This window comes from Hevea brasiliensis, chromosome 12 (assembly GCF_030052815.1).
Source record: "Hevea brasiliensis isolate MT/VB/25A 57/8 chromosome 12, ASM3005281v1, whole genome shotgun sequence".
Taxonomy (NCBI): Eukaryota; Viridiplantae; Streptophyta; class Magnoliopsida; order Malpighiales; family Euphorbiaceae; genus Hevea; species Hevea brasiliensis.
This window is the reverse complement of record NC_079504.1, coordinates 6419992-6445945: the sequence shown is the minus strand read 5'-3', so window position 1 is coordinate 6445945 and position 25954 is coordinate 6419992. Positions and strand designations below refer to the sequence as shown.

Genomic DNA, 25954 nt, shown 5'->3' with positions numbered 1-25954 from the left:
ATTTTCGGAAAATCGAACCCGATTTTTAAAATCCGAAAAATCTCAAAAAATAATTCCTAAAATTTAAATAAAATTAAAATACAAAAAATGCTCATAAAATTTAAAATTTTGGGGTGTTACATTCTTTCCCCCTTACAGAAAATTCGTCCTCGAATTTTTTACACAAGGCAGAATAAAGCACATGATTATACATTGAACAAATAAGGGTACTTGCTACGCATGTCCCGTTCTGACTCCCAGGTGCACTCTTCCACTGACTGACTCCTCCACAAAACCTTAACCATAGGGATCTGTTTGGATCTTAGCTGTCTCACTTGGTAGTCCACTATGGCTACAGGCTGCTCCTCAAATGTCAAGTTCTCTTTTAGCTCTATCACATCCGGCTGTAGTACACGAGAAGGATCTGGAATGTATTTCTTGAGCATGGAGATGTGAAACACGGGATGAACGTGAGAAAGGTTTGGTGGTAGCTCCAACCGGTAGACAACTGCTCCAACTCTATCCGTAACCTCAAAAGGTCCGATATACCGAGGTGCCAACTTGCCCTTCTTTCCAAATCTCATGACTCCCTTCATCGGAGAAACCTTCAGGAATACATAGTCGCCTACTGCAAACTCCACATCCCTCCGTGCAAGTCCGCATAACTCTTACGCCTCTTGAAAATTTGTTTTCAATCGTTCCCTGATTAAAGGAACTACCTCTGAAGTGTACTGCACTAGGTCTACATCATGCACCTTCGCTTCTCCCATTTTCGTCCAACACAGAGGAGACCTACACTTTCTTCCATATAGTGCCTCATAGGGTGCCATCCCTATGCTGGAATGGTAACTGTTGTTGTAGGCAAACTCTACTAAAGCTACCTGATCATCCTATTGACCTCCAAAATCCAAAACACTCATGCGAAGCATGTCTTCCAGTGTTTGGATTGTCCTTCCGGACTGTCCGTCTGTCTGAGGGTGGAAAGCCGCATCAAGTTCAATCAGGTGCCAAGTGCCTCCTGCAACTTTCTCCAAAATCGAGAAGTGAATCAGGCCCTCTGCCGATATTATGGAAGCTGGAACTCCATGCAATCTGACTATTTCTCGAATGTAGAGCCGGGCGTACTGTGCCACAGAATATGTAGTCTTCACAGGTAAGAAGTGAGCTGATTTGGTCAAGCGGTCTACAATTACCCATATCGAATCATATCCTCGCGTGGTACGAGGCAACCCAGTCACAAAATCCATAGTGATCATCTCCCACTTCCATTCTGGGATAGGGAGCTCTTGCAGCTTCCCTGACGGTCTCTGGTGTTCAAACTTCATCTTCTGACAAGCCAAGCACTTGGACACAAAGTCTGCTATGTCTCTCTTCATGCCATTCCACCAATAGCTATCTTTCACATCATGGTACATCTTGGTGGAACCTGGGTGGACACTGTACAGTGTATAGTGTGCCTCTTGCATGATTTCATTTCTGAGATTGTCCACATCGGGCACACATATCCTAGAACCTTGCATAAGGGCACCTTCATTGGCAAATCCAAACTCACCACCTTCACCTTGCTGTACTCTTTCTATGATTTTCATCAATTGTTGGTCTCTGTGCTGGGAAACTCTAACTCTGTCTCTTAAGTCTGGCCTCACTGAAAAATGAGCCAGCAATACCCCATCATCTGAAAGATCTAGGATTAAACCTTGATCCATCAACTCATGTAATTCCTGAATCAATGGTCTCTTCTCTGCTGAAATGTGCGCCAAACTGCCAGAAGATTTTCTGCTCAAAGCATCTGCTACTACATTGGCTTTCCTGTGGTGGTACCGATGGTGCAATCATAGTCTTTCAGAAGCTCCATCCATCTCCTCTGTCTCAAGTTTAAATCCCTCTGTTGGAAGATGTACTTCAAACTCTTGTGGTCGGTGTATATCTCGCACACTTCACCATACAGGTAGTGTCTCTAGATTTTTAGTGCAAAGATTACAGCCGCCATTTCCAAATCATGGGTGGGGTAGTTCTGCTCATGCCTCTTCAGCTATCTTGAAGTATAAGCCACTACTTTTCCACTCTGCATCAAAACACACCCTAAGCCAACTCTGGAGGTGTCACAGTACACGGTGTATCCTTCACCACTCATAGGTAGTGTCAACACAGGGGCGGTGGTTAGACACTCCTTAAGCTTCTGGAAGCTCTTCTCACAGTCATCTGTCCAAATGAATGGAACATTCTTCCAAGTTAACTTAGTTAGGGGAGCCGCTATCCTGGAAAAATCTTGCACAAAACGCCTATAGTAGCCAGCTAAACCCAGAAAACTTCGCACCTCAGTGACTGTTGTAGGCCTAAGCCAATCGATTCTGACTTTAATTTTCTTGGGATCCACTTGAATACCTTCTCTTGAAACCACGTGTCCCAAGAATGAGATGCTTTCTAGCCAAAATTCACATTTTGAAAATTTGGCATATAGCTGGTGCTCCCCCAAAGTCTGCAATACCATCCTCAAGTGCCACACGTGTTCTTCCTCGGTCTGAGAGTATACCAAAATTTCATCTATGAATACGATGACAAAACGGTCCAAAAATGGCTTGAACACTCTGTTCATCAAGTCCATGAAGGCTGCTGGTGCATTAGTGAGTCCAAAAGACATCACTAAGAACTCATAATGACCATATCTTGTCCTGAAAGCCGTTTTGGACACGTCCTCATTCCTGATTCTCAATTGATGGTAGCCTGATCGCAGGTCTATTTTGGAAAAGAATCTAGCCCCTTGGAGCTGATCAAACAGATCGTCGATCCGAGGAAGTGGATACTTGTTCTTCACAGTCACCTTGTTCAGCTGTCTGTAGTCGATACACAACCTCAATGACCCATCCTTCTTTCTCACAAATAGAACAGGAGCGCCCCAAGGTGAAGTGCTCGGACGTATAAAACCCTTGTCTAAAAGCTCCTGTAGTTGCTCCTTCAGCTCTTTCAATTCTGCTGGTGCCATCCTGTAAGGTGGCATCGATATGGGGTTTGTACCCGGCACAACATCAATGCAAAACTCTATTTCCCTTCCTGGTGGCAACCCTGGAAGCTCCTCTGGGAAGACATCCATAAATTCTCTGACAACAGGAACATTTTCCATGCTGACACCTTCTACAGATGTATCTCTCAAAACACACTTCTATATTCACAATCCATATGTCCACAACTCAATCACATCACACAGCCCCTCCTGAGCCCATCAAATCAATCATCCATCACAACATGTAAAATTTCAATTTAGTCCCTATAATTGACCATTTTTGCAAAAACTGCCCAAATAAGCTCTAAAAATTCTAAAACTTTGCCCCGCGGTCCTTAGCAATATTACTAGGCTATTGCAAAAAAGAATCATAATTTTTTAAGCTACCACGAATATTTTATGGATTTTTAATCCTATTTAAGCACTAGAAAATTACGAAAAAGCAAGGTTCGGGTTTACCTTTGCCGATTCTGACTTTGGGGACGCGCTCGAGAAGTCTGACAATGGGGGGATAGCCAAAACCTCGATTCAATTCGGAGACTTTTCCGGTAAGAGGGTCTGTCTGGCCGGAAATTCACAGACTCGGACAACTGTCGAATTTCCGCGAATTGAGGATACCTACACGAAGCCCATAACATGGGGGTTAGTACATAAATTTTTCAGAATTTTCTAAGCTCATTTAATGCTCGGAAAAACATTGCGAAGTTCCGTGGGACCCACTGAAAAACGGTGTCGGAAAATTTTGAAATTTATATCCCCGCGAAGCTCTCGACGTGTGGAGCGCTCTAGTACTCTCGGTTTTCTCGTGGGATTCACGATTTTCGAGAAATCTAGCCCAAAAGTCGAAATGGGCTAAAAACTTCCCGAGCAAAAATTGGACAAACCGCTCAATTGATTTCGGCGTTCTTGGTGTCTATGGAAAGCTCTCGCCGAGTAGATGATTTTAGACACAAGACCCGGTCCAATTGGTGGCCGGATCGGCCGAATTTTGGCCAGGGAAGCCGAAACGCCGCGCGCGCGAGGGAGGGAGTTCGCGCGCGTTTTTCGGCCATTTTGGGCGCGCACGATTGGCCGGGAGGCCGGGAGGCGCGCTGGCCTACTGGGTGGCAGGGAGGTGGTCGTGGCAGGGGCAGGAGGAGAGAGAAAAGAGAGAGAGAAGGAAGAGAGGTCGACGCGCGTAGGGAAGGAAAGAAGAAAAAGGAAAAGGCCGGTCCGATTCGACCGGTCCGATCCGGTCCGGTTCGATTCGGCCGGTCCGATTTAAGATACAAAATTTTGAATTTTTACTCTGCCTCTGGACTGAAAACGAGGTCCAAAAATTCCGAAAAAATTCCAGAAAACTCAGAAAAATACATAGACTCCAAATATATTTTTAGTTTTGCCACGTGGTTTTTAAATTAATTTTTAAAAATCATCAAAGTTTATATTTTCGAAAATCGAACCCAATTTTTAAAATCCGAAAAATCTCAAAAAAAAATTCCTAAAATTTAAATAAAATTAAAATACCAAAAATGCTCATAAAATTTAAAATTTTGGGGTGTTACAAAATAAGCAGACCATCCAATAAAATATATATATTTTTTATAAATATATTAAATTATTGTTAGCTAATTAAAATAAAATAATAATAAATAATAAATGTATATGAGTTTCCACATACTTCCCCTCTTTAAAAAAAATTCGGTCCCCGAATTTGAATAGACAAAATTCTAACCTGAAGAATCAAATAAGTGAGGATATTTGGCTCGCATTTCAGATTCTGCCTCCCATGTGGCCTCACTACTTGAGTGATTATGCCACAAGACTTTGATCAAAGCCACTTCCTTAGACCTTAGTTTCCTAATTTGTCGATCTAAAATCTTTACTGGTTGCTTCTCATATGACATATCATCCCTAAATTGCATGGTTTGAGGTTGTAAAACATGAGATGGATCTGGTACTTACTTCCAAAGCATAGAAATATGGAAAACTAGATGTACATGTGCAAAATCAGGTGGAAGGGCTAAACGGTAAGCAACTGCTACAATTCTCTCCAAAATTTCAAATGGACCAACAAAACGAGAGCTAAGCTTCCCTTTCTTCCCAAACCTTATGATTCCTTTCATAGGGGAAACTCTCATAAATACATGATCACCAATCATAAATTCTACATCTTTACACTTAGGGCCAGCATAACTTCTCTATCGACTTTGAGCAGTCAAAAGTCGATCACGAATTAGTCGAACCTTCTCTGAAGTTAATTGTATCAACTCTGGTCTAGTAAGCCTTCTTTCTCCAACTTCATCCCAACAAACCGGTGACCTACACTTTCGACCATATAATGCCTCATATGGAGCCATCTCTATACTTGCCTGATAACTGTTATTATAAACAAACTCCACTAAAGGCAAATGATGATCCCAACAGCCACCAAAATCCATAACGCATGCACAAAGCATGTCCTCTAATGTCTGTATGGTCCTTTCTGACTGTCCATCCGTCTGAGGGTGAAAAGCAGTACTAAAGTCTACTCGTGTTCCTAAAGCATCTTGGAATTTCTTCCAAAATCGAAATGGCCGAGTACCACGATCAGAGACAATGGAAACTGGAACTCCATGAAGACTAACAATCTTGTTTATATACAACTGTGCAAGTTTAGCAAAGTCATATGTAGTCTTCATAGGAAGGAACTGAGCAGATTTTGTCAATCTGTCCACTATCACCCAGATTGCATTATAACCACCTCGTGTACTAGGTAAACCCACAACAAAGTCCATGGCAATATGCTCTCACTTCCACTCGGGAATAGGCAATGGCTAAAGTAACCCAGATGGTCTCTGATGTTCTGCCTTAACCTGCTGACAAGTCAAACATTTAGCAACAAAGTCTGCAACATCCCTCTTCATGCCACCCCACCAATAATGCTCCCTTAAATCACGTTACATCTTAGTTGAACTTGGGTGTACTGTGTAAGCAGAATGGTGTGCCTCCTCCATGATTTCTCTTCTCAACTCATCAACATTGGGGACACAAAGTCTATTGCCATAACGAAGAACTCCATCATCATTTAATATGAACCCTTGAGCTTGGCCTTGATGAATACTATCTATAATCACACATACCTGAGAGTCCCTCTTTTGAGCAGCCTTAATTCTATTAATCAAGATAGGCCTAACTCGAAAATGTGCTAAGAATGATCTAGCTATGATTTCAAACTCTACTCCCTGATCTAGCAACCCATGTAATTCACCAATCAGAGGCCTCATTTTGGTAGATATATGGGCTAAACTACCAGAAGACTTTCTGCTTAAAGCATCAGTCACTACATTAGCTTTTTTAGGGTGATACTGTATGGTGTAATCATAATCCTTCAGCAATTCTACCCATCTCCTTTGCCTAAGATTAAGATCACGTTAGTCAAAAATGTATTTGAGACTTTTGTGATCAGTGAAGATTTCACAAGTCTCACCATACAGATAGTGCCTCCAGATTTTCAAAGAAAAAATTACTGCAGCCATTTCCAAATCATGAGTTGGATAATTCTGCTCGTGCCTTTTCAACTGACAAGAAGCATATGCAACAACCCGTCCATGTTGCATCAAAACACATCCTAAACCAATCCTTGAAGCATCACAATATACTACATAACCTCCTGATCCGGATGGAATAGCTAACACTGGTGCTGTAGTTAAACAAGTCTTAAGCTCCTGAAAACTTTTTTCACAAGCCTCAGAACACTGAAATTTCACATTCTTCTGTGTCAACTTAGTTAAAGGTACTGCAATACGAGAGAAATCTTAAACAAATCGTCTATAATACCCTACTAAACCCAAGAAACTACGAATCTCTGACACAGTTATGGGTCTAGGCCAATGAAGCACTACCTCAACTTTCTTCTTATCAACGCACACCCCATCCTTAGATACTGTATGGCCTAGGAAAGCCACAATATCTAACCAGAACTCACATTTTGAGAACTTGGCATATAGCTTATGTTCTCGTAAGGTCAGAAGGACAATTCTCAAATGCTGCTCATGCTCCTCCTTACTCTTTGAGTACACTAGAATGTCATCGATGAACACTATAACAAATTAATCTAAGAAAGGCTTGAAAACTCTATTCATGAGATCCATAAAAGCGGCCGAAGCATTAGTAAGACCAAAAGACATTACAAGAAATTCATAGTGTCCATACCTAGTCCTAAAGGCCGTCTTGAGTATGTCTTCTTTCTTGACCCTCAATTGATGATACCCAGATCAAAGATCAATCTTGAAAAAATACTTTGCACCTTGAAGTTGGTCAAAAAGGTCATCTATGCGTGGATGAGGATACTTATTACGCACAGTTACCTTATTCAATTGCCTGTAATCAATGCACATTCTCAAATACCCATCCTTCTTTCGTACAAATAACACAGGAGCACCCTATGGAGAAACACTAGGGCGAATAAACCCCTTATCTAGTAGGTCCTATAGTTGCTCCTTCAACTCCTTAAGTTCTGCGAGTGCCATACGATAAGGTGGCATAGATATGGGCTTAGTTCCAGGAACTAAGTCTATACCAAACTCTGCCTTTCGCTCCAGGGGTAAACCTGATAAATCTTCTGAAAATACATCAGGAAACTCCTTAACCACTGTAACATTCTCCAAACCTGCACCTTCTACCTGAACATCTCTAACATAAGCTAGATACCCTTTACACCTCTTTCGCAATAATCGTCTAGCATTCACTACGGAGATAAGATCACTAGAGACTATACTGCGATCTCCCTGAAATTGAAATTCTGCCTCCCCAGGAATTTTAAAGAGTACAACTTTATTATGACAATCCAATGAAACGTGATAAGTGGCTAATCAATCCATGCCTAAAATCACATTAAACTCAAACATATCCAAAGAAACAAGATCTGTAGCTAATTCCCTATCTCCAATGTGAACTATACATCCCCTATACACCATATCAGTATCTATTGGATCCCCCATAGGTGTTGATACAGATAAAGGATACTCTAACAAAGTAGGTGGTGCACTAAATCTCATGGAAAAGTATGGAGAAACAAAGGAGTGACTGGAACCAGGATAGGAAGTGTACCTGTCACTACTGCATTAGACGCCTGAGCATCCTGTTGAGTCAAAGCAAAAACCCTAGCTTTACCTCTACCACCAGATGCCTGTCCCTGAGTTTGAGCAAGTCCTCTACCACCAAAACCTCTACTACCCTGACCGCGACCACCAAAACCCTGACTTCTACCACTATACTGTGAAACTGGTTGAGCCTGAGAGGGAGCAGAATATGTTGCTTGACCAGCACCCTGAGTTGTCTCACTAGTAGGACAGTCCTGTCTACGGTGTCCCAACTGTCCACAACCAAAGTATGCTCCAGTGACCTAATGACAAGTGCCCTTATGTGGCATACCACAATGCTGACAAGGAGTGGTAATAGGCTCAGTGCTAATCTGGTTATACCGAGCATTCCCTGCATGTGTCCTCTACTCACGTCCCTGACCAACTCCAGATTGATGTGCCCTATTGCCAACTATAGACTGAGAACCCTGCTTATTATCCTGATAAGAACCCTGATAACTCTGTCCTCTGTTAAATTGATTACCTTGACTATCTTTCTTAAATCGCTTGCTCTGCTCACGAGCCCAATGTTCATCATCATACATCTCCATCTGTCTAGCCTGATTAACCACCTCCTCATATTTAGGTAGTCGTAAAGGAGCTACACGATCAATTAGCCTATCTCGTAAGCTCCTTTCAAACCTACAAGACTTCTTGTCCTCATTTGGAATCAAGTGTTTACCAAAGCGGGATAGTTTGGTAAACTTCATCTCATACTCTGTAACTGTCATTTTACCTTGCTTTAGGGTTTCAAACTCCAAAGCCTTAGCCTCTTGAACACTAGGAGGGAGAAATCGCTCCAAGAAGAGAGAGTGAAACTCAGGCCAGAGGATAGAACCTTCAGGTCGCCCATTCTTCTTAGAGATATACCACTCACGAGCAACTCCCTTAAGCTGATTTTCCACTAACATCACCATCCTAGCACTACTGCAACCCATAGTGTCATAACACCTCTCCATGTCATCTAGAAAATCTAAGGGATCAGCTAATGCATCCTCTCCAGTGAACTCCTTTGGTTTTAGCTTGAGAAAGTTTGTAGAGTCAAGGAATCGAGCCCTATTTTGAGCTGGTGCTGAAGTAGAGCCAACCACTGGTTGTTGTGGTTGAGTTGTAAGGTACTCAGCTATAGTATTAACAGCACGATTCACTGCATGCAATCCCGCTGCCAGATCTGCCACAGTAACTTGACCAGCCCTAGGTGTTTGAGCTGCAATAGCTAATTGGAATGGTTGTGCCCCAGTCTTAGCCATAGGCGTCTGTTCAGATGTCTGATTAATAGTTTGAGGTGGTACCTCTCCTGTTGATTAAGACCCTTGGCCCTAGTTCTCCTCTTACGTCTAAGAGACCCAGGCACCTATTCACTTTAGTAAACAAGCATTAAATTTGAAAATGTGAGCCAAATTAAGACAGGTTGTAACACCCTCCCCGTAACAACTTCGTACATTCTACTGTTCCGGTGACCAGTGTCGGTCCGGACAGCTAGAACGTTCGGAAAAATATTTAAACTAAAGTGATGGACCATAATTCACTCAAATATTAATAAGAAAAATTTAGTAAAAATTTTAGAAATAAAATACAACTAAGTCAAATGAGCCGGTGCCCAAGCGATGGGTAACCCAGAGGGAAGTTGCGGTTCTCGCAACTAGGAGCCCTAGACATGGGAAAAAATTCATAAAATAATTTTGGGGACTCCAGAGAAGGGTCATTGAGGTTATTATGGCATTAGAATGCCAAGAAAATATTTAGAAAAATTTTTCAATCGGTACAGACAATTTTGACCCGTTAAGCCAAACGGAGGGCATTTTGGTCATTTCGCCTTCAGAGGCGATTTTTGGCCGACTTGTCCAGTTGAGTAAATAATTATTATGACATAAAATATGAATTAATGTTGATGAAAAATTAATTTGAAGTTAGTAAAAAAAAAGAAAAGAAAATACAATATAATGCAAATTATGACATCATTATGATGTCATTTAAAAGTTTCCACCAATTACATTTAAACAACCACTTAATTAACTAATAAAAAGAGATAATTGAGAAAAAAGAAATCAAAATACCATCTGCCCTTTTCTTCCTCAAACCAACCGAAATCATGCCCTTGACCCAAACCTCCATTAACACTCCATCAAGCTCCATTTCCCTCTTCATTTCACCATAAACCCTCCTACTTCTTTCACTAAAACTCATCCTTGCACCTTGAACAACCCTTAGGCAGCAAAAAGAAAGAGAAAAGGTGAAGAATTAGAGTTCTTGAAAAGCTCTCAAGTGAGGTTAGTGCCATATTTTTCTCTCTTACTCTTTTAATTCTTGTTAGAACATCAATTTAAGTTAAGGAATTGTAAAATTTGAAGCAAATTATACATGTTAGAATTTCTTCAAATTTTCGACAGCCATGAACTTTCTTGAGTTTGATGGCTTGAATGGAATTAAAATCTAGGGATGTCCCTTGATGTGTATAAGTGAATTAAAAACCTTAGTTGTATGTATAATGTAAGATTGGAGTAATTAGGAATTAGGGTTTTGAGAGAAATTTGGACTTTGCTTATGTAATGGTGAATGAACATTCTAATGGTCAATTAGTGACCATTTTAGGTAAGTTGGCCATAATTTGGAGTGAACTATAGCATTACAAACTGATTTGATGTGGCTGCCTAGTGAGAGCAGTAGGTGTGGCTGTGAGTCCAGCCTGTTTGGACAGCCATAACTTTGGCTGTGTAGGTTCAATTGGTGTTTGGCCAATTGGACATGAAGCTAGACACATAATGGCACAATTTTGGTGAAGAAACCATGCCCAAAAGACCAAAGCAAGTGGACAAAAAACTGGCCCCAATTCGGATGTCCTGCAACTAGATTCTGCAGAATGACCAAATGAATAGTAATTGTTCATTTGGCCATAACTCATTGTAGAATGGCCCAATTGACCTGAAATTTTTACAGCAACAAGTTAAGATATAGACAAACAACTTTCATGAAGAAACCTACCCCAAATTATGACCAGAACCTATCCAACAAGGCAGTTACAGTCACTGTTCACTGCACTGTAGATATGGTCAATTCTGCAATTTTTCAATCCGGCCAGCTGTGGTTTTTGGACCATAACTGGAGCTACAAAACTCCAAATGAAGTGATTCAAAAAAAGAAATTCAACTAGACAAAATAAGGAACAACTTTCATGTTTATCACTTTCTCAAATTCCCATTGCAACAGTAACTAATGGAACAGTAAAGTTAGGGTATAAAAACTGAAAATTCTGCTCCCTTAGTTTTAAGCTTAGGAATGGTATTGGTGATTAATTCCAACAAGTTTTGAATGCAAAATGTGGTACATTGGGAGTGTTAAAACCAATGTACCTATTTTCTATGCAAAAGTTAACATTTTTGTTGACTAGTGAAGTGAATAGTGACACCAAAACTTGAAATTCAAAAATTGAAGAATTCAAAAGTATCAAATGCCCTAGTATACCTAACAAGATTGGTTTGGATAGTTTGGCATGCCAATAGGGTTCAGTTAGCAGTACTGCACATGGCATTATGCCATTCTGTGATTTCATGGCTTTTAGCCATTCTGACATTGTGTTGATATTTGGCCTTGTGCCTATTGTCATTACAGTTTATTAGCTGTTATGTTGCACACCGGGAGATGCATATGTGACCGATGGTGTGACGGCCTGAGGTCCTAGATACCCAGTGCTAGTTTACCCGTTTATCCAGTCCAGTCATCCAGTATAGGTTACTTGGGCAACCAAAAATGAAAGTGGATAAATTTAATGAAATAATGAATATAATAAGTACAAAACAAGTAAGACATCGAAACATTCAATACATATTTATTTTCTGTTATTTCCTTTTATTTTATTATTGCACCACTAAGCATTATTGCTTAGCGCGTTACTTTTGCCACGCGTAGGTTCTGGAGATACTGACAGAGAGCCCAGTAGACCGCAGACTGGGTGAGACCTCCTGCAGCTCTGCATAGTGTCCGTGTCACCTCACCATCCACAGTGCATTGGTAGGACACTAGGTTTCATTTTGGTATTTTGTAATTAACTTTTATTTCCTTTTGTATAATTGAAACTTATGTAATATATTTTGATGTTCATGTAAATAATGAAAATTGTGGTTATGAATGGAAAATTTGAGTATTTATTTATTGTTTGTATATGAGTACCATGAGAAATGAATGTTTAAGTAATGGAAAGGTTGTTGAAAATCATATTGAGACTTTGTTGATGAAATGGAGTTGGGATTGTTTGGAAATGATTTTGGAAGTGTTTTTTACAGGTTCCGAAGAATTGTTTTCTCCATTTTAGCCAGATCACGATTTTCTATAAAATTTTCGAAACCTCAAATAAATTATAATTTCAATAAATGACTTAAATGAATTATATTTCACAAGTTATATTCAAAACTATGAAAAAAATTAATTAAGATAAAATAAAGTGTTCCGGTACACCGTGTGACATAACTTACTCGGATATACTGTAGACGGGTAAGGGGTGTGACACAGGTGAAAAGGTACGAAGTACGCAAGTTTACTAGACCTCAACCGAGCTTTGATACCACAAATGTAATGGCCCGGCTCACTAGTGATATTGTCCGCTCTAAGCCGAAGCCCTCACGATTTTAAAACGCGTCGCTAGGGGTTACAAACCACCAACTTATAAACCCAGCATCTACCCGTGTTTTGCTGATGTGGGATTTACCTAGGGTGTTACAGAATCAAAAAGAAAATGTTTCATCTTTTCATTTGTTTAGAAGAAGGGAGAAGGCAATGGAAGTAGGAAATGACAAATGAACCCATAACACGTTTTCTCTCCGAATTTAATCAGCTTATCTATTTTTTCCAATACATGTTTTTATCTCTCCCATTCTCTTTTTTTTAAAACAGAATGTGAAAGAAAATTACAGCCTATCCTCTTCTAATAAGAGACAAAGCTGATAAGGCAGATTAGAAATCCAACGAGGAGTATCCAATGAGCACTTTTATCTCTCCCATCCTCTTTTTCTTCGCTTTCATCCCCAAACATAGTTTAAAATGGAAACCTCCCTTTCTTTGGCCAAAGGAATCTTTCTTCCTACTTCAATAAAAATTTAATACATATTAATTGATTGTTCCCACAGAGACCAATAAGTCCCCAAGGGTCCAAAACATTTATATTCAAGGTTTCAACTCTCAAAGTTACATAATCAGTTGCAGCATAGAGACCACTCCGGCCGATCTAAATGAAGCCACTTCAAAATGCCCAAATGTGTTGCCAAACTAATTGAACAAATTAGTGCGAAAATCACTAAAGACTTGAATTAGGTAAAATTCTAAATGAGTGCCAAACATTTGATTGCAAGTGACGAGCATACAGGAAAAAGTCCAGAATCACAATAGAGGGCCAATTGACTGGTTTTTCCCTCTCTTTCAGTTCTATCATCAAACAGATAATAGTCATTGACAAAAGCTCGATCTCAATACATAAATTCATTAGATTTAACAATAAAAATACAGAACAAGAAGCATATAAATTGAAAATACCAAACTAAAAATCTCAAATATAAGCGAAAAACATGATAAAACAACAGACTGCTAACTACCCACTTGTAACTGGTGCCTGTAAAGAAGGAGCAGAAGGCAAATCAGCCTCAGTAGTAGAACCACCATCACCATTGGGGTCATCAGAGGAAACAAGAGTCCAATCAGGAGGAAGAGGAGGGAGAGGAGGATAAACAGTGGGTTTGCGCCTTATATCCCATGGCTGACTCTTTCTTGGCCTTGTCTTCATGTGATGAGCTGTTGCCTTCTTCTGCGGCCTTGAAGAGCACTCTATGAGCAACCCACCGCCGCCATAACCACAGCCAATTCGGGGCGGCTGAATCTGAGAATTGGGAGGCTTAAGCGTTGTTGATTTGGGTAACATGAGGATTGTAGAGCAAACTGTGGAAGAGATTGTCATGTTCATTTTTTCAATCCTTCTTTCTTTTCTTCGGCTTGTTTCAAAACAACTTCGATTGTACTTCTTCTTGGTCCAACAAGCTAGTGCTTCACAACTGAGTGATGATGGAAAGGATGGATTTGGAATCTGGACCTCTCAAACGGGATTAGGATTTTTCTTTTTCAATACCATTAATTTTTATTGGGCCTGCTAATGGGCCTCCAGACCAATTTCAGTTCCACAATACAGGGGCTTACCTGGGCTATCTTCCATAGTTAATCTGCCTTTCTAGGCCTATTATTATTATTATTAAATTATTATTTCAATTTTAATTTAATAAATGCTTTAGTTTTTTTTTATTGAAATTCGAATTTCATATTTTATAACTTTAAAATATTTGAAATTCGAATTTCATATTTAATTTCATTGATTAATGGTTATTAAGTTCAAATTAATATTTGAAAATGACAATAATACAGCTCACTTTTCTTCTAAGCCAAGATGCCATTTACGCACCTGCACTTGTGTCTTTTTGAATGTATGTTGCTGCTCATGTTACAGGGTACTTATTTTAGTAACATTCATAAGTTGTCCAATTAGCAAAGCATATGGGGTTGCTAGATTGTATGAGTTGCATTATAAATTTCAAATCCTAAGGAATAAAATGAAGCCATGTGATGGATGTGGCAGACTGGTCCCAAAAAAAAAAAAAAAAAAAAAAACAAACACTAAAGGAATCTGCTAGGCATGTGTGAAACAAGCCTGGAAAGGAATAGAGCTTTCAAGAAATTTGTTCTGCCTGGCATATGGTTATAAAATGTTGGTAGATTCATCTATAGTCTAATGTCTGGATATTTTGCAGAGAGAAGAAAAGGAGGAGTGGGGGCTATCAATTTTTTGCTACGATTCATGAAATATTGCACGTGAAGCCACTGTCGACGCTCGAATGTGTAGAAAATTCAATCCAGCAACTTAAACCCACAAATGGACAGGACATGGCGACTTGCTGAGATGATTTTTCTTAAACTGGGGATTGAATAAAATCACGAGTCTAGATGAATCAAATTGGGGAGATTATGCATACGACAAAAAGTAGCACAATCATTAAGGAAAACAAAAATTATGTCAAACTCGTAGCAATTTAGCTTAATAAATTCAATGTATAACTGAAATATGAGTTGTAAAAATTAAATAAAACACATTTGGCCGGTGCTTCACTGGTTAGGATAGTCTTCACTCTTCCGTACACATTGTTCTGGTAATGTACATTAGACTGTTTTGATTAGCAGAAGTATTCAGATATCATCTTGAAAATGAATAACACATCAGATGCAGGGCTCCTTGGAATGCAGCTGGCTTCAGATTTGTATAATATTCGAAGGCATGTTCTTGTACTTTCTTAACCTCCCTCCCTTAAGAATTTTATTGAGAGCAACCATGATCAATGATAATAATGTGACCATTGGACATAAAACAAAACATTGTGTTTTTAAAGTTTTTCCCCTCTCTGACTTGAACTGACGTGTCCAATAAAATATCTAACATGTCTCCCTTCAACCTTTCTGTCATTCTCAAAGCTTATTGACATTTACAACACATGTTACATAGTAAAGTCTCCACCTTTTCGTTTTATCTTGAAAATATCTAACACGTCTCTTCTCAACCCTTTCTTAATGCTTATTGACTTTTCCAAGACATATTACATTTGAAATTTGCACCCATTTTTACATGTGGATCTCACTTTTTCTTTCTATCTTATTCCTCTGAAAAATGCTTCACTGATCTCCAAAATCATATAACAGATCATTAGATGCTGGTTTTCGATTTGGGACTCTAATATTTCAAATATCAAAATGGAAGAAGCCGTTCCACACAATAATTTTAACATCTATTATACAACCATAAAGTTATATTAGTGGAAAGGAATTGAACTAGAACGAACAAATCTATGATTCCTTTCTTCTGGTATAGTTCTCCTGATACAGGAAAGCGAATATATAAGCAGAAAATTCATACTTGAAATCTGATATGAAACAATATTGCCTCTTCCCAAGGCGATCAAATCTATCAGATTCATACACTTCTCCAGAAGGAAAAAAAAAAGCCTTATTACTAATAAAGAACTAGAACAACAGTACATAAACTGAAAACACCCAAAAGAAAATCTCAAATAAAAAAGAAACAGATGATAAAGCCACAAACAGCCAACTACCCACTTGTAACTGATGCTTGTAAGGCTGAAGTACAAGATAAAGCAGCCTCAGTAGCACTGTCACCATCACCATCTCCATTATCAGCAGCAGAAGCAGAGGAAACAGTAGCTTTATCTTCTTCAGAGGGTGTACTGTTGCCGCCTTCTTTGGCTTTGAAGAAACAATTATAGTGGTCTTTTACACCAGAAAACGCACGAATATACTGGTGAACTAAAACTCAGGTGGAGTTTACAATTGGTAATGGACTAAATAAAAAAAATGGATGAGTAAAAGCTGAGGAAGCAGGAAGCCCACAGGAAGAAACCAATAACAGTGCCCATATGTGATATTTATGCAGATCTAGTCTTCAGATATTTGTAAGTGAGCTATAGATAAGGTGTAAGTGCAAGTAATAAGAGATGATGCATTGAAAAAGAGGTAATCAGACAAGCAGAAATTGCTTCCTTTCCTTTTCCATTAAATAAAGAGATATTTTGAACAAAACATGGGCCCTGAAAAAGATGTAAAGTGAAGCGAGGTGTACGTGTCATGATAAGGGAATTTGTACCAGGTGGCATGGCTTAAGAGTAGTTCTTTGTTCCTGCCAAGTGATGACTATCACCAAAGGATAAGCTTGTCTTTTACTTGTTTATTTGTTTGAAATAAAGGAATAGAATATTGTATAGGGAGAAAACACTGATATATCATGAAGGACAAGAATATCTAAATTTAGAAGATGAATCTCTAATTTAGAATAAATTATCACAGTAATCAATCAATCTGCATAATTATTAGTCTCTCGGTAAATATAATAAATTCTCATACTCCGATCCCTTTTCAAGAGTTGCTTAATGCCACGAATAAGCCCAGAAGCATGATCGATCATCTGATAGTAATTGCTTCTTATTTAACATCTTAATCGTAATTCTACCGTCTAGTTCAACCAGCACCTGCCACAAATTGTTCACCCAAGCTATCAGCTATCCAGTGTATACTTGTTGAACGTTGGTTAAGAATGTATAAGGTGCAGAAAAGTGTGTTAAATTAGCTAGCTAAGATCCATTTTGTGATTTCAAATCCTACAATACTCCCCACAGCTCGGTTGTAGTTACCAAGCATTAATCCAAGTTCATTGCAAAACCCTCAATTATCTTTGGCATTTAAAAATCTCCTTTGCAAAGAAAGCCTGAATCTTACAAAATGCTGTTCAAAAACACCAAAGAGTTCCTCCATTTCCACAAAAACCAACAAGTAACTACAAATAAAATACTCCAAGGGATGACATCAGTCGTAATCTTTGTAATTATGAAGTAATACTATAAATTCTAAATATATTTATGCATCTATATAAGTTATCTACGTCATCATTAGAGCATTACATAATACTTGCATTTTGATTTTTGGGACAGGAAAACTTAATGGAATTAAGCTGGCTTTGTTTTAACATTGATTTTGTATATGCTGAAAAGTGAAAACAACACCTTATACAGATATGCATGCGAAAGCATCCAGCTGACTTTTATTAATCTGCTATATTATTATGGGAAAGCATCCCTCTCTTCTATCCCTTCAGGACGAATTTCCGCCCTCTTAATAATGCTAAATAGCGTAGGCAAAGAGAATCAAAAGAAAATGTTTCATCTCTTCATTTGTTTAGAAGAAGGGAGAAGGCAATGGAAGTAGGAAATGACAAATGAACCCATAACACGTTTTCTCTCCGAATTTAATCATCTTATCTATTTGTTTCCAATACATGTTTTTATCTATCCCATTCTGTTTTTTTTAAAACAGAATGTGAAAGAAAATTACAGCCTATCCTCTTCTAATAAGAGACAAAGCTGATAAGGCAGATTAGAAATCCAACCAGGGGTATCCAATGAGCACTTTTATCTCTCCCATCCTCTTTTCCTTCACTTTCATCCCCAAGCATAGTTTAAAATGGAAACCTCCCTTTCTTTGGCCAAAGGAATCTTTCTTCCTACTTCAATAAAAATTTAATACATATTTAATTGATTGTTCCCACAGAAACCAATAAGTCCCCAAGTGTCCAAAACATTTATATTCAAGGTTTCAACTCTCAAAGTTACATAATCAGTTGCAGCATAGAGACCACTCCGGCCAATCTAAATGAAGCCACTTCAAAATGCCCAAATGTGTTGCCAAACTAATTGAACAAATTAGTGCGAAAATCACAAAAGACTTGAATTGGGTAAAATTCTAAATTAGTGCCAAACATTTGATTGCAAGTGATGAGCATACAGGTAAAAGTCCAGAATCACAATAGAGGGCCAATTGACTGGTTTTTCCCTCTCTTTCAGTTCTATCTCAAACTGATAATAGTCATAGACAAAAGCTCGATCTCAATACATAAATTCATTAGATTTAACAATAAAAATACAGAACAAGAAGCATATAAATTGAAAATACCAAACTAAAAATATCAAATAGAAGCGAAAAACATGATAAAACAACAGACTGCTAACTACCCACTCGTAACTGGTGCCTGTAAAGAAGGAGCAGAAGGCAAAGCAGCCTCAGTAGTAGAACCACCATCACCATTGGGGTCATCAGAGGAAACAAGAGTCCAATCAGGAGGAAGAGGAGGGAGAGGAGGATAAACAGTGGGTTTGCGCCTTATATCCCATGGCTGACTCTTTCTTGGCCTTGTCTTCATGTGATGAGCTGTTGCCTTCTTCTGCGGCCTTGAAGAGCACTCTATGAGCAACCCACCGCCGCCACAACCACAGCCAATTCGGGGCGGCTGAATCTGAGAATTAGGAGGCTTAAGCGTTGTTGATTTGGGTAACATGAGGATTGTAGAGCAAACTGTAGAAGAGATTGTCATGTTCATTTTTTCAATCCTTGTTTCTTTTCTTCGGCTTGTTTCAAAACAACTTCGATTGTACTTCTTCTTGGTCCAACAAGCTAGTGCTTCACAACTGAGTGATGATGGAAAGGATGGATTTGGAATCTGGACCTCTCAAATGGGATTAGGATTTTTCTTTTTTCAATACACTTAATTTTTTATTGGGCCTGCCAATGGGCCTCCAGACCAATTTCAGCTCCACAATACAGGGGCTTACCTGGGCTATCTTCCATAGTTAATCTGCCTTTCTAGGCCTATTATTATTATTATTAAATTATTATTTCAATTTTAATTTAATAAATTCTTTAGTTTTTTTTTATTGAAATTCGAATTTCATATTTTATAACTTTAAAATATTTGAAAATGACGATTTTAACAGTAATTGATACAAATTTTTTGCATTACAGCTTCTGTCGCTAAGGTATGGGTAGCTTCATGAAAATGAGTTTGCAAAAACGATATCGTTTAATGGGTTGTTTAAAGTTCTTTTTTTATCTGCATATCAAAATTGCATTTCATGGCCCAAATTGAGCAAAACAATAGCATTGAAAAGGAATTTTACAAGTTCATATGTGTTGGCCGGCTCTTCTTGTGGGTATTCAGTTATATATATATATATATTTGCTTTTATTTAATTTATTTTATTTTCATAACTTACAAAATTATAATTTTAAAAATAAGAAAGGAAATAGTAAAATTTGCAGTCAGCCAGTAGTCAATAGATTGGCGTCTCCCTATAATAAATTTGTCAATAGCAGAAGAAAAGAAAATAAAAAATAAAAAAATAAAAAGCTGAAGCAGTGGACGCCTGTCTATATGTCCTATAACCAAATGGAGAGGGAAATCCAAAGCAAAAACGACAAATGAATGCCCAAAGTCCTTCCATTTCTTTTTAACACAAAATTCAATTTCTGTGATCCATCCCCAATGTTTTCTAACAGGACTTTCTAAGCATTGAAAAATAACTTTATAATCATTTAAAACTTTAAGTCAAATTAATTAAGTCATTTAAATTCTTAAATTTTTTAAAATAATTAATTACACTCTTAAATTTTTAAAGAATAATTTAAAACTTTGATACTATTAAGTATCATGCATATATGTTTTACATCCAAAAACTTTTTCATATTGAATGTAAAATTTTAAAAGATCAACTCTAAAAATTTAATAGTCATTTAAATAAATAAAATTAATTTTAAAATTTTAATAGTTAAGTTTTATAAATAAATTTTGCTAATTAACTTACTTGTAGAGAGTTTTTTTTTTTTTTTTTCATTTTTTAACTGGGACCCCAGCCCACACACCAATCCTGTCCTGTTCAATTAATCCTTTTCTGTCTTTTGGTTTTTTAATTTCAAGGACTTCATTGATTTGATAAAATAAGGTCAAAACTACGGCATCTGTCCCATGCCTCTCACGGGTGCCAATTTCCATTCCAATATGCCACGTGTCATGTATAGCCAATTTGTATTTGTATTTTATGTTTATTATCATACCAATTTTCATTGGGAGGGGCAGAGATTCCGTATTCTTCTAGCGCTTAGAAATTTGTAGACGTCTGGCGGAAACTTTATAAATATTTTTAAAAAAATCGAATGCAGCGAGTCAGGTGAAAATCAGATGGCGTTAACGTCAGTCTCGACTGGCATTAATGCCAGGCTGTACACAGCTGTAAACCAACATGCTGTGTGCAAGTGATGCTCTCTTCTCTCTATAGTCTCTCAAAGTCTTAACGTTCCCCTTCATTCCTCCCCCCCTCCGCCCTCCCCTCTTGTTCCGTACTATCCCCTAGAGAGAGAAACTCCATAATAGATCTCTCGTGCTGAGAGAAATAGGGAGTTCTTTTGATATTCGGTTACCAGAATCCCAAGACCAAAATTTAGAAAACGACCAAGGTGATGCCTCTATTACTGCTACTTCTGCCGGAACAAGTGTTGTTTCCTAATGCTGCCACTACTGATGCGCATTGCGCACCGCCTCTGCACCCATTCTCTTCCTCCAATGTTTCCTGCACGCTTCCCCATGTTCTCCAGCCTGTTTCTGTTGCTCCTCTCTCTTCTTCATCTTTTTAACCAACTTTAAACTCTACTCTCTCTCTCTCTCTCTAACGCTCACTCGTAGTTTGGGTTTTGGTTGGGTTGGGTTGGGTTGGGTCTCTCGCTTTTCAAAAAACCTAACAGGATAGAAAGGGCAGAGAGCAGACCCTGTGAGTTGAGTTAATTATGGATCCCTGCCCTTTCGTGCGCCTCACCGTTGGCAATCTCGCGCTCAAAATCCCCGTTGCTTCTAAGCCTGCTCGCTCTGTTGTTCACCCCTCTTCGTCGCCGTGTTTCTGTAAAATTAAGCTCAAGAACTTCACGCTCCAAACGGCAGTCGTCCCCTACATTCCCCCTGAGAACAATCAGTTCCCCGAGGGACAGGCTCAAACGCTTGCCGCTACCTTTCATCTTAGTAAGTCTGATCTCGAACGCTTAGTTGCAAAATCTATTTTTGCCGGGAAGCTCTGCCTTAAAATCTCTATCTACACTGGGCGTCGTGGCACCACATGTGGCGTTAACTCTGGAAAGCTGTTGGGGAAAGTTTCCGTGCCGTTGGATCTCGCGGGAACTGAGTCTAGGGCTTGTGTGTTCCACAATGGGTGGATTTCTGTTGGGAAAGAAGCTAATAAAGGATCCTCTGCTCAGTTTCATTTGAATGTGAAGGCAGAGCCCGATCCGAGATTTGTGTTTCAGTTCGATGGCGAGCCAGAGTGCAGTCCCCAAGTGTTCCAGATCCAAGGGAACATTAGGCAACCGGTTTTTACTTGCAAGTTCAGTTTCAGAAACACCGGCGACCGGAATCAAAGATCTAGGTTAGTATTTGTGCTTCAATTCAGAGTTATAATTTTCTCATAGCCACAAGCTACTTTTGGGGTTTGAGTGATTCTTCTTGTTTGATTCTTGCGCTTTTTTTTTTTTTTTTTAATAAATGCGATTCTGTGGATCTGAATGCATGTGATTAATTTGTAATTTGAATTTGTATGACACTGTAAAGCTACTGCCTACTGCGAAATCACGTTTGGTTATGTTTGATCCAAGTTGTTTAGCTTTACTCTTTCAGAAAAGGGACTCGAAAGTTAAAGGCGCTAGCTAGATGGTGTTCCTAATTGAAAACGTAAAATCTTTTTGTCTATGGTAGTTTAATGCGTTCAAACTGACACAAATCCCGTCAAAGTTAGATACTAATCCTCTTTTTAATTTCTTGGTTAATTTTGGAAAGTTTGTTCTTTGCTTGCTAATTAATCTAATTCCTTTTGATTCACAGGTCATTGCAATCAGAGCCAAGCAGCTCTAGAAGCTGGCTCACCTCATTTGGGAGCGAAAGAGAGAGGCCAGGCAAGGAACGAAAAGGATGGTCAATAACGGTACACGACCTCTCCGGCTCGCCTGTAGCTGCCGCTTCAATGGTTACGCCCTTCGTGGCTTCTCCTGGCTCTGACCGAGTCAGCAGGTCTAACCCCGGCTCGTGGCTCATACTTCGTCCTGGCGATGGCACCTGGAAGCCATGGGGCCGGCTCGAGGCTTGGCGCGAGCGCGGGTCTAGCGACGGACTTGGCTATCGCTTTGAGTTTATCCCGGATACCAGCGGTTGCATGAGCGCGGCCGGCATTGTACTGGCTGAGTCTACTCTCAGCTCGCATAAAGGCGGAAATTTTCTTATAGATCTGGGCACCAACTACAACGGGCGCTCAACTCCGGGAAATTCAAATTCGCCGTTGTGTAGTCCGAGGAGTAGTGGGGATTTTGGGTACGGGCTATGGCCATACTGCACGTACAGAGGGTTTGTAATGTCAGCTAGAGTGGAAGGAGAAGGCAAGTGCAGTAAGCCCAGCGTCCAAGTAAGTGTACCGCATGTGAATTGCACGGAGGATGCAGCTGCTTTTGTAGCGTTAGCTGCGGCCATTGATTTGAGCATGGATGCTTGCAGGCTTTTCTCTCAACGGCTCAGGAAGGAGCTGTGTCAAGACCGGGATTTACTTGGCTGATTCTTCTGCCTTGCTCTTTTTTACGTTGTCGTTTTATGTTAATTCTATTTTTTTTTTTTTTAATCTGGGTGGATGGATTTTGTATTCCATGCCGTGAGTTTCCGCTAACAAGAACTGTGTACAGTGAGAGAGCTTTAGACAGGCACGCTTTGTTTTTTTACTCGTGTGGCTTGTATTTTTTTTTTTTTTTATTAATCTTGGAAGAAAATAGTTTGTTTTGGAAATATCGTAGTCGCTGACTCGAAAAATGTTTATTTTTGAACTTAGAATCCAGGGTTTATGAGCTGGAATTATTATGGTAGTTCAATTGTTGGTTGGCAACTAATTTGAATAATAATTTGATTATGTAATTATCTTAAATGTTCTGATTTTAGAAAGGTTTAGAGTTTATTAGTAGAAGTATTTTCAAAAGATGCTAGATAACTGACAAAGAACATGTGGTTGTTGGAGATTGGGTAGAGAGATGTACTGTGCGTGCACGTAATCACTGATTATCGATATTAATAAAACGACTTTTTACATGTTGATGATAGCTGTAATGCACTTGTTCGAGTCCTTTAAGCTTATTTGGCATTAAATCAGGGTTTGGTAAGACTTATGGAGCTAGTTATTGGCATTAATTATTAGAAAATATTAGCTGACTTACACAACAATAGCGTAATTTATGAAAGGTTGTTGTGTTACACGAGCTCACTTCCCTCAACATTATTCAATAGTTTAAATGTGTTCCTACCACACACTTTTCCCAATTTTATAATTTGTTAGCGAGCTCACTTCCCTCAGCATTATTCAATAGTTTAAAGGGTACCATCTGCAGTTGGCATAGAAGCTTTAGTCCCTACCAAATTATAAAATTGGGAAAAGTGTGTGGTAGGAACACATTTGGATTGTTGTGCATGCAAATGCATGGGTCCAGCTTATTCCTTAGTGGCAAATGGATTTAAAGGGACCATTTGGGATTTAAACCAAAAAAAAAAAATTTACTCACTGAAAGCCAAAAATGAGAGAAAGGAAGGTAGTCAAAAAGTTCACAGATGCATGTGGCTACATCGAATTAGCTAAGAGCTAATGCTAATGTGCGGAAATTGGAATAAGACTCAATTTGTCATTGTACTTATTGGAGAAGTTTAATTTAATTAATTTTTAATTTTTGATTCAATTTAATCTATAAATTTTAATTTATGCTCAAATTAACTTAATTAATAAAAATATTATTTTTTAATATTAAAATATAATATAAAAATAATTTATTTAATATTTTAATTATACAAATTATACAATATAAAAATAATATTTTCATATTATTTTTAAAATATTTAATTATTTTGTTTAAATAATATTCAAAAATAATTTTGTTAATATTAAAATATTATTTTTATATTGTATAATTAATTAATTAATTAATTTGTTTATATATCAAATAATTTATTTAAATAAATTATTTAATATTTAATTATTTTTTAGTATTAAAATATTATTTTTATATTGTATAATTAATTAAATAAAAATACTATTTTTATTCTTTAACATTATTAATTGGAATAGTAATAATTTTTAATTTTAATTAATTATATGAAAAATATAAAAATATTTTTTTATATTTTCAGTTTAATTAATAATATTAAATAATAAAAATAATATTTTTATTTTTATTAATTAATTATATGATATAAAAATAATATTTTAATATTTAAAAAAATAATTAAATATTTTAATTAATTAAATTAATTTGAGTATAAATTAAAATTTATAAATTAGATTAAATTAAAAATTAAAAATAAATTAAATTAAATTTCCTCAAAGGATAAATTAAACCTTATTCCGTGCAGAAATTACAGTTGTAAAAATGGGACCATACACTACCATACAAAACGTCAGGTTTGGAGCGTTGTTGGCAACGGCACCAACAAATAAACACTGAGAGAAAGAGAGAGAGAGAGAGAGAGAGAGAGACTGAGGACTGTGGGGGGACTGGGCTCCGCTCGGGAGCAGGCAAAGATTAGGAGTCACGCTCACGTCTTGAAGGGAGTCTTTCCTCTGAAGCAAAAGCGTGGCAGCTTTGTTTTCGGAAATGATCCAGGGATAAATTTTAATAATTATTTTTAAATTTATATAAATATAATATTATAATTTTTTAAAATTAAAATATAATATAAAATTTTTAAATTTTATATAATAAAATTTTTTTAATTTTTAATTATTAATGTTTCAGTTAAAAATTAACGTGAATAATTTTTATATGGTATTTAATTAATATTTATCTCTTCTTTTTTATATAAAGTAGAAAATTATTTTTATTATATATAAAAAAAATTTTTATTTATAGAGAAAAAAATAATTTAATTTATATATAATTTGAGAGATAAAAAAAAATTAATTAATTTTTATGTTGAAACTATTTAAATTTGTATCTAATTAAAAAATTAATGATTAGAGACTAAAAAATTTTATTATATAAAATATAAAAATTAATAAAATCTTATATTATAATTTTAAATTAAGAGATTATAATATTATAATTAGATAAATTTAAAACTATCGGTAAAATTCGCTCAACGAATGAGAGAGGAGCGAAACATTGCTCAGATGGGTTGAGTGTCCGTATGCGACCCATGAGCCATGACGTGCCTAAATGTGCCCACCCAATGTAGACCAAAATTACCCAACTAAGATATTTTGTAACCGGAGCTGGTGCTCCTATCAGTATTCACTACCTGGTCAGCTGGCCCCATTCATTGCAATGAAAAGTGCAGAAATATGGCCCTACGTTTCACAAACTCTTTTTCTGTATTTCTTAATTAAATTTTGATTTCATACTTACAGCAGTTTTTTTAACTATTATGATGTGTTTATACTGTGCAGCATGATAT

At 37.6% G+C, this 25954-nt stretch overlaps 3 protein-coding genes across 3 annotated transcripts; 1 reads left to right on the top strand and 2 right to left on the bottom strand.

Moving 5' to 3' along the window:
• Nucleotides 1-13382: 13382 nt before the first annotated feature.
• On the bottom strand, nucleotides 13383-14166 carry LOC110635078 (50S ribosomal protein 6, chloroplastic-like). Its single transcript, XM_058130928.1, has one exon. The coding sequence runs from the start codon at nucleotides 14027-14029 to the stop codon at nucleotides 13661-13663; it is 369 nt and encodes a 122-aa protein (XP_057986911.1). The 5' UTR covers nucleotides 14030-14166; the 3' UTR covers nucleotides 13383-13660.
• A 4233-nt stretch (nucleotides 14167-18399) lies between these two features.
• On the bottom strand, nucleotides 18400-21124 carry LOC110635059 (50S ribosomal protein 6, chloroplastic-like). The gene is made up of 2 exons (XM_021784247.2): nucleotides 21035-21124; nucleotides 18400-19171 (listed from the first exon to the last, which is right to left on the bottom strand). Exons 1-2 carry the CDS (start codon nucleotides 21122-21124, stop codon nucleotides 18677-18679), a joined length of 585 nt encoding a protein of 194 aa, XP_021639939.2. The 3' UTR covers nucleotides 18400-18676.
• LOC110635070 (uncharacterized) lies at nucleotides 20673-23308 on the top strand. The gene is made up of 2 exons (XM_021784264.2): nucleotides 20673-21911; nucleotides 22364-23308. Exons 1-2 carry the CDS (start codon nucleotides 21283-21285, stop codon nucleotides 23082-23084), a joined length of 1350 nt encoding a protein of 449 aa, XP_021639956.2. The 5' UTR covers nucleotides 20673-21282; the 3' UTR covers nucleotides 23085-23308.
• The last annotated feature ends 2646 nt before the right edge of the window (nucleotides 23309-25954 follow it).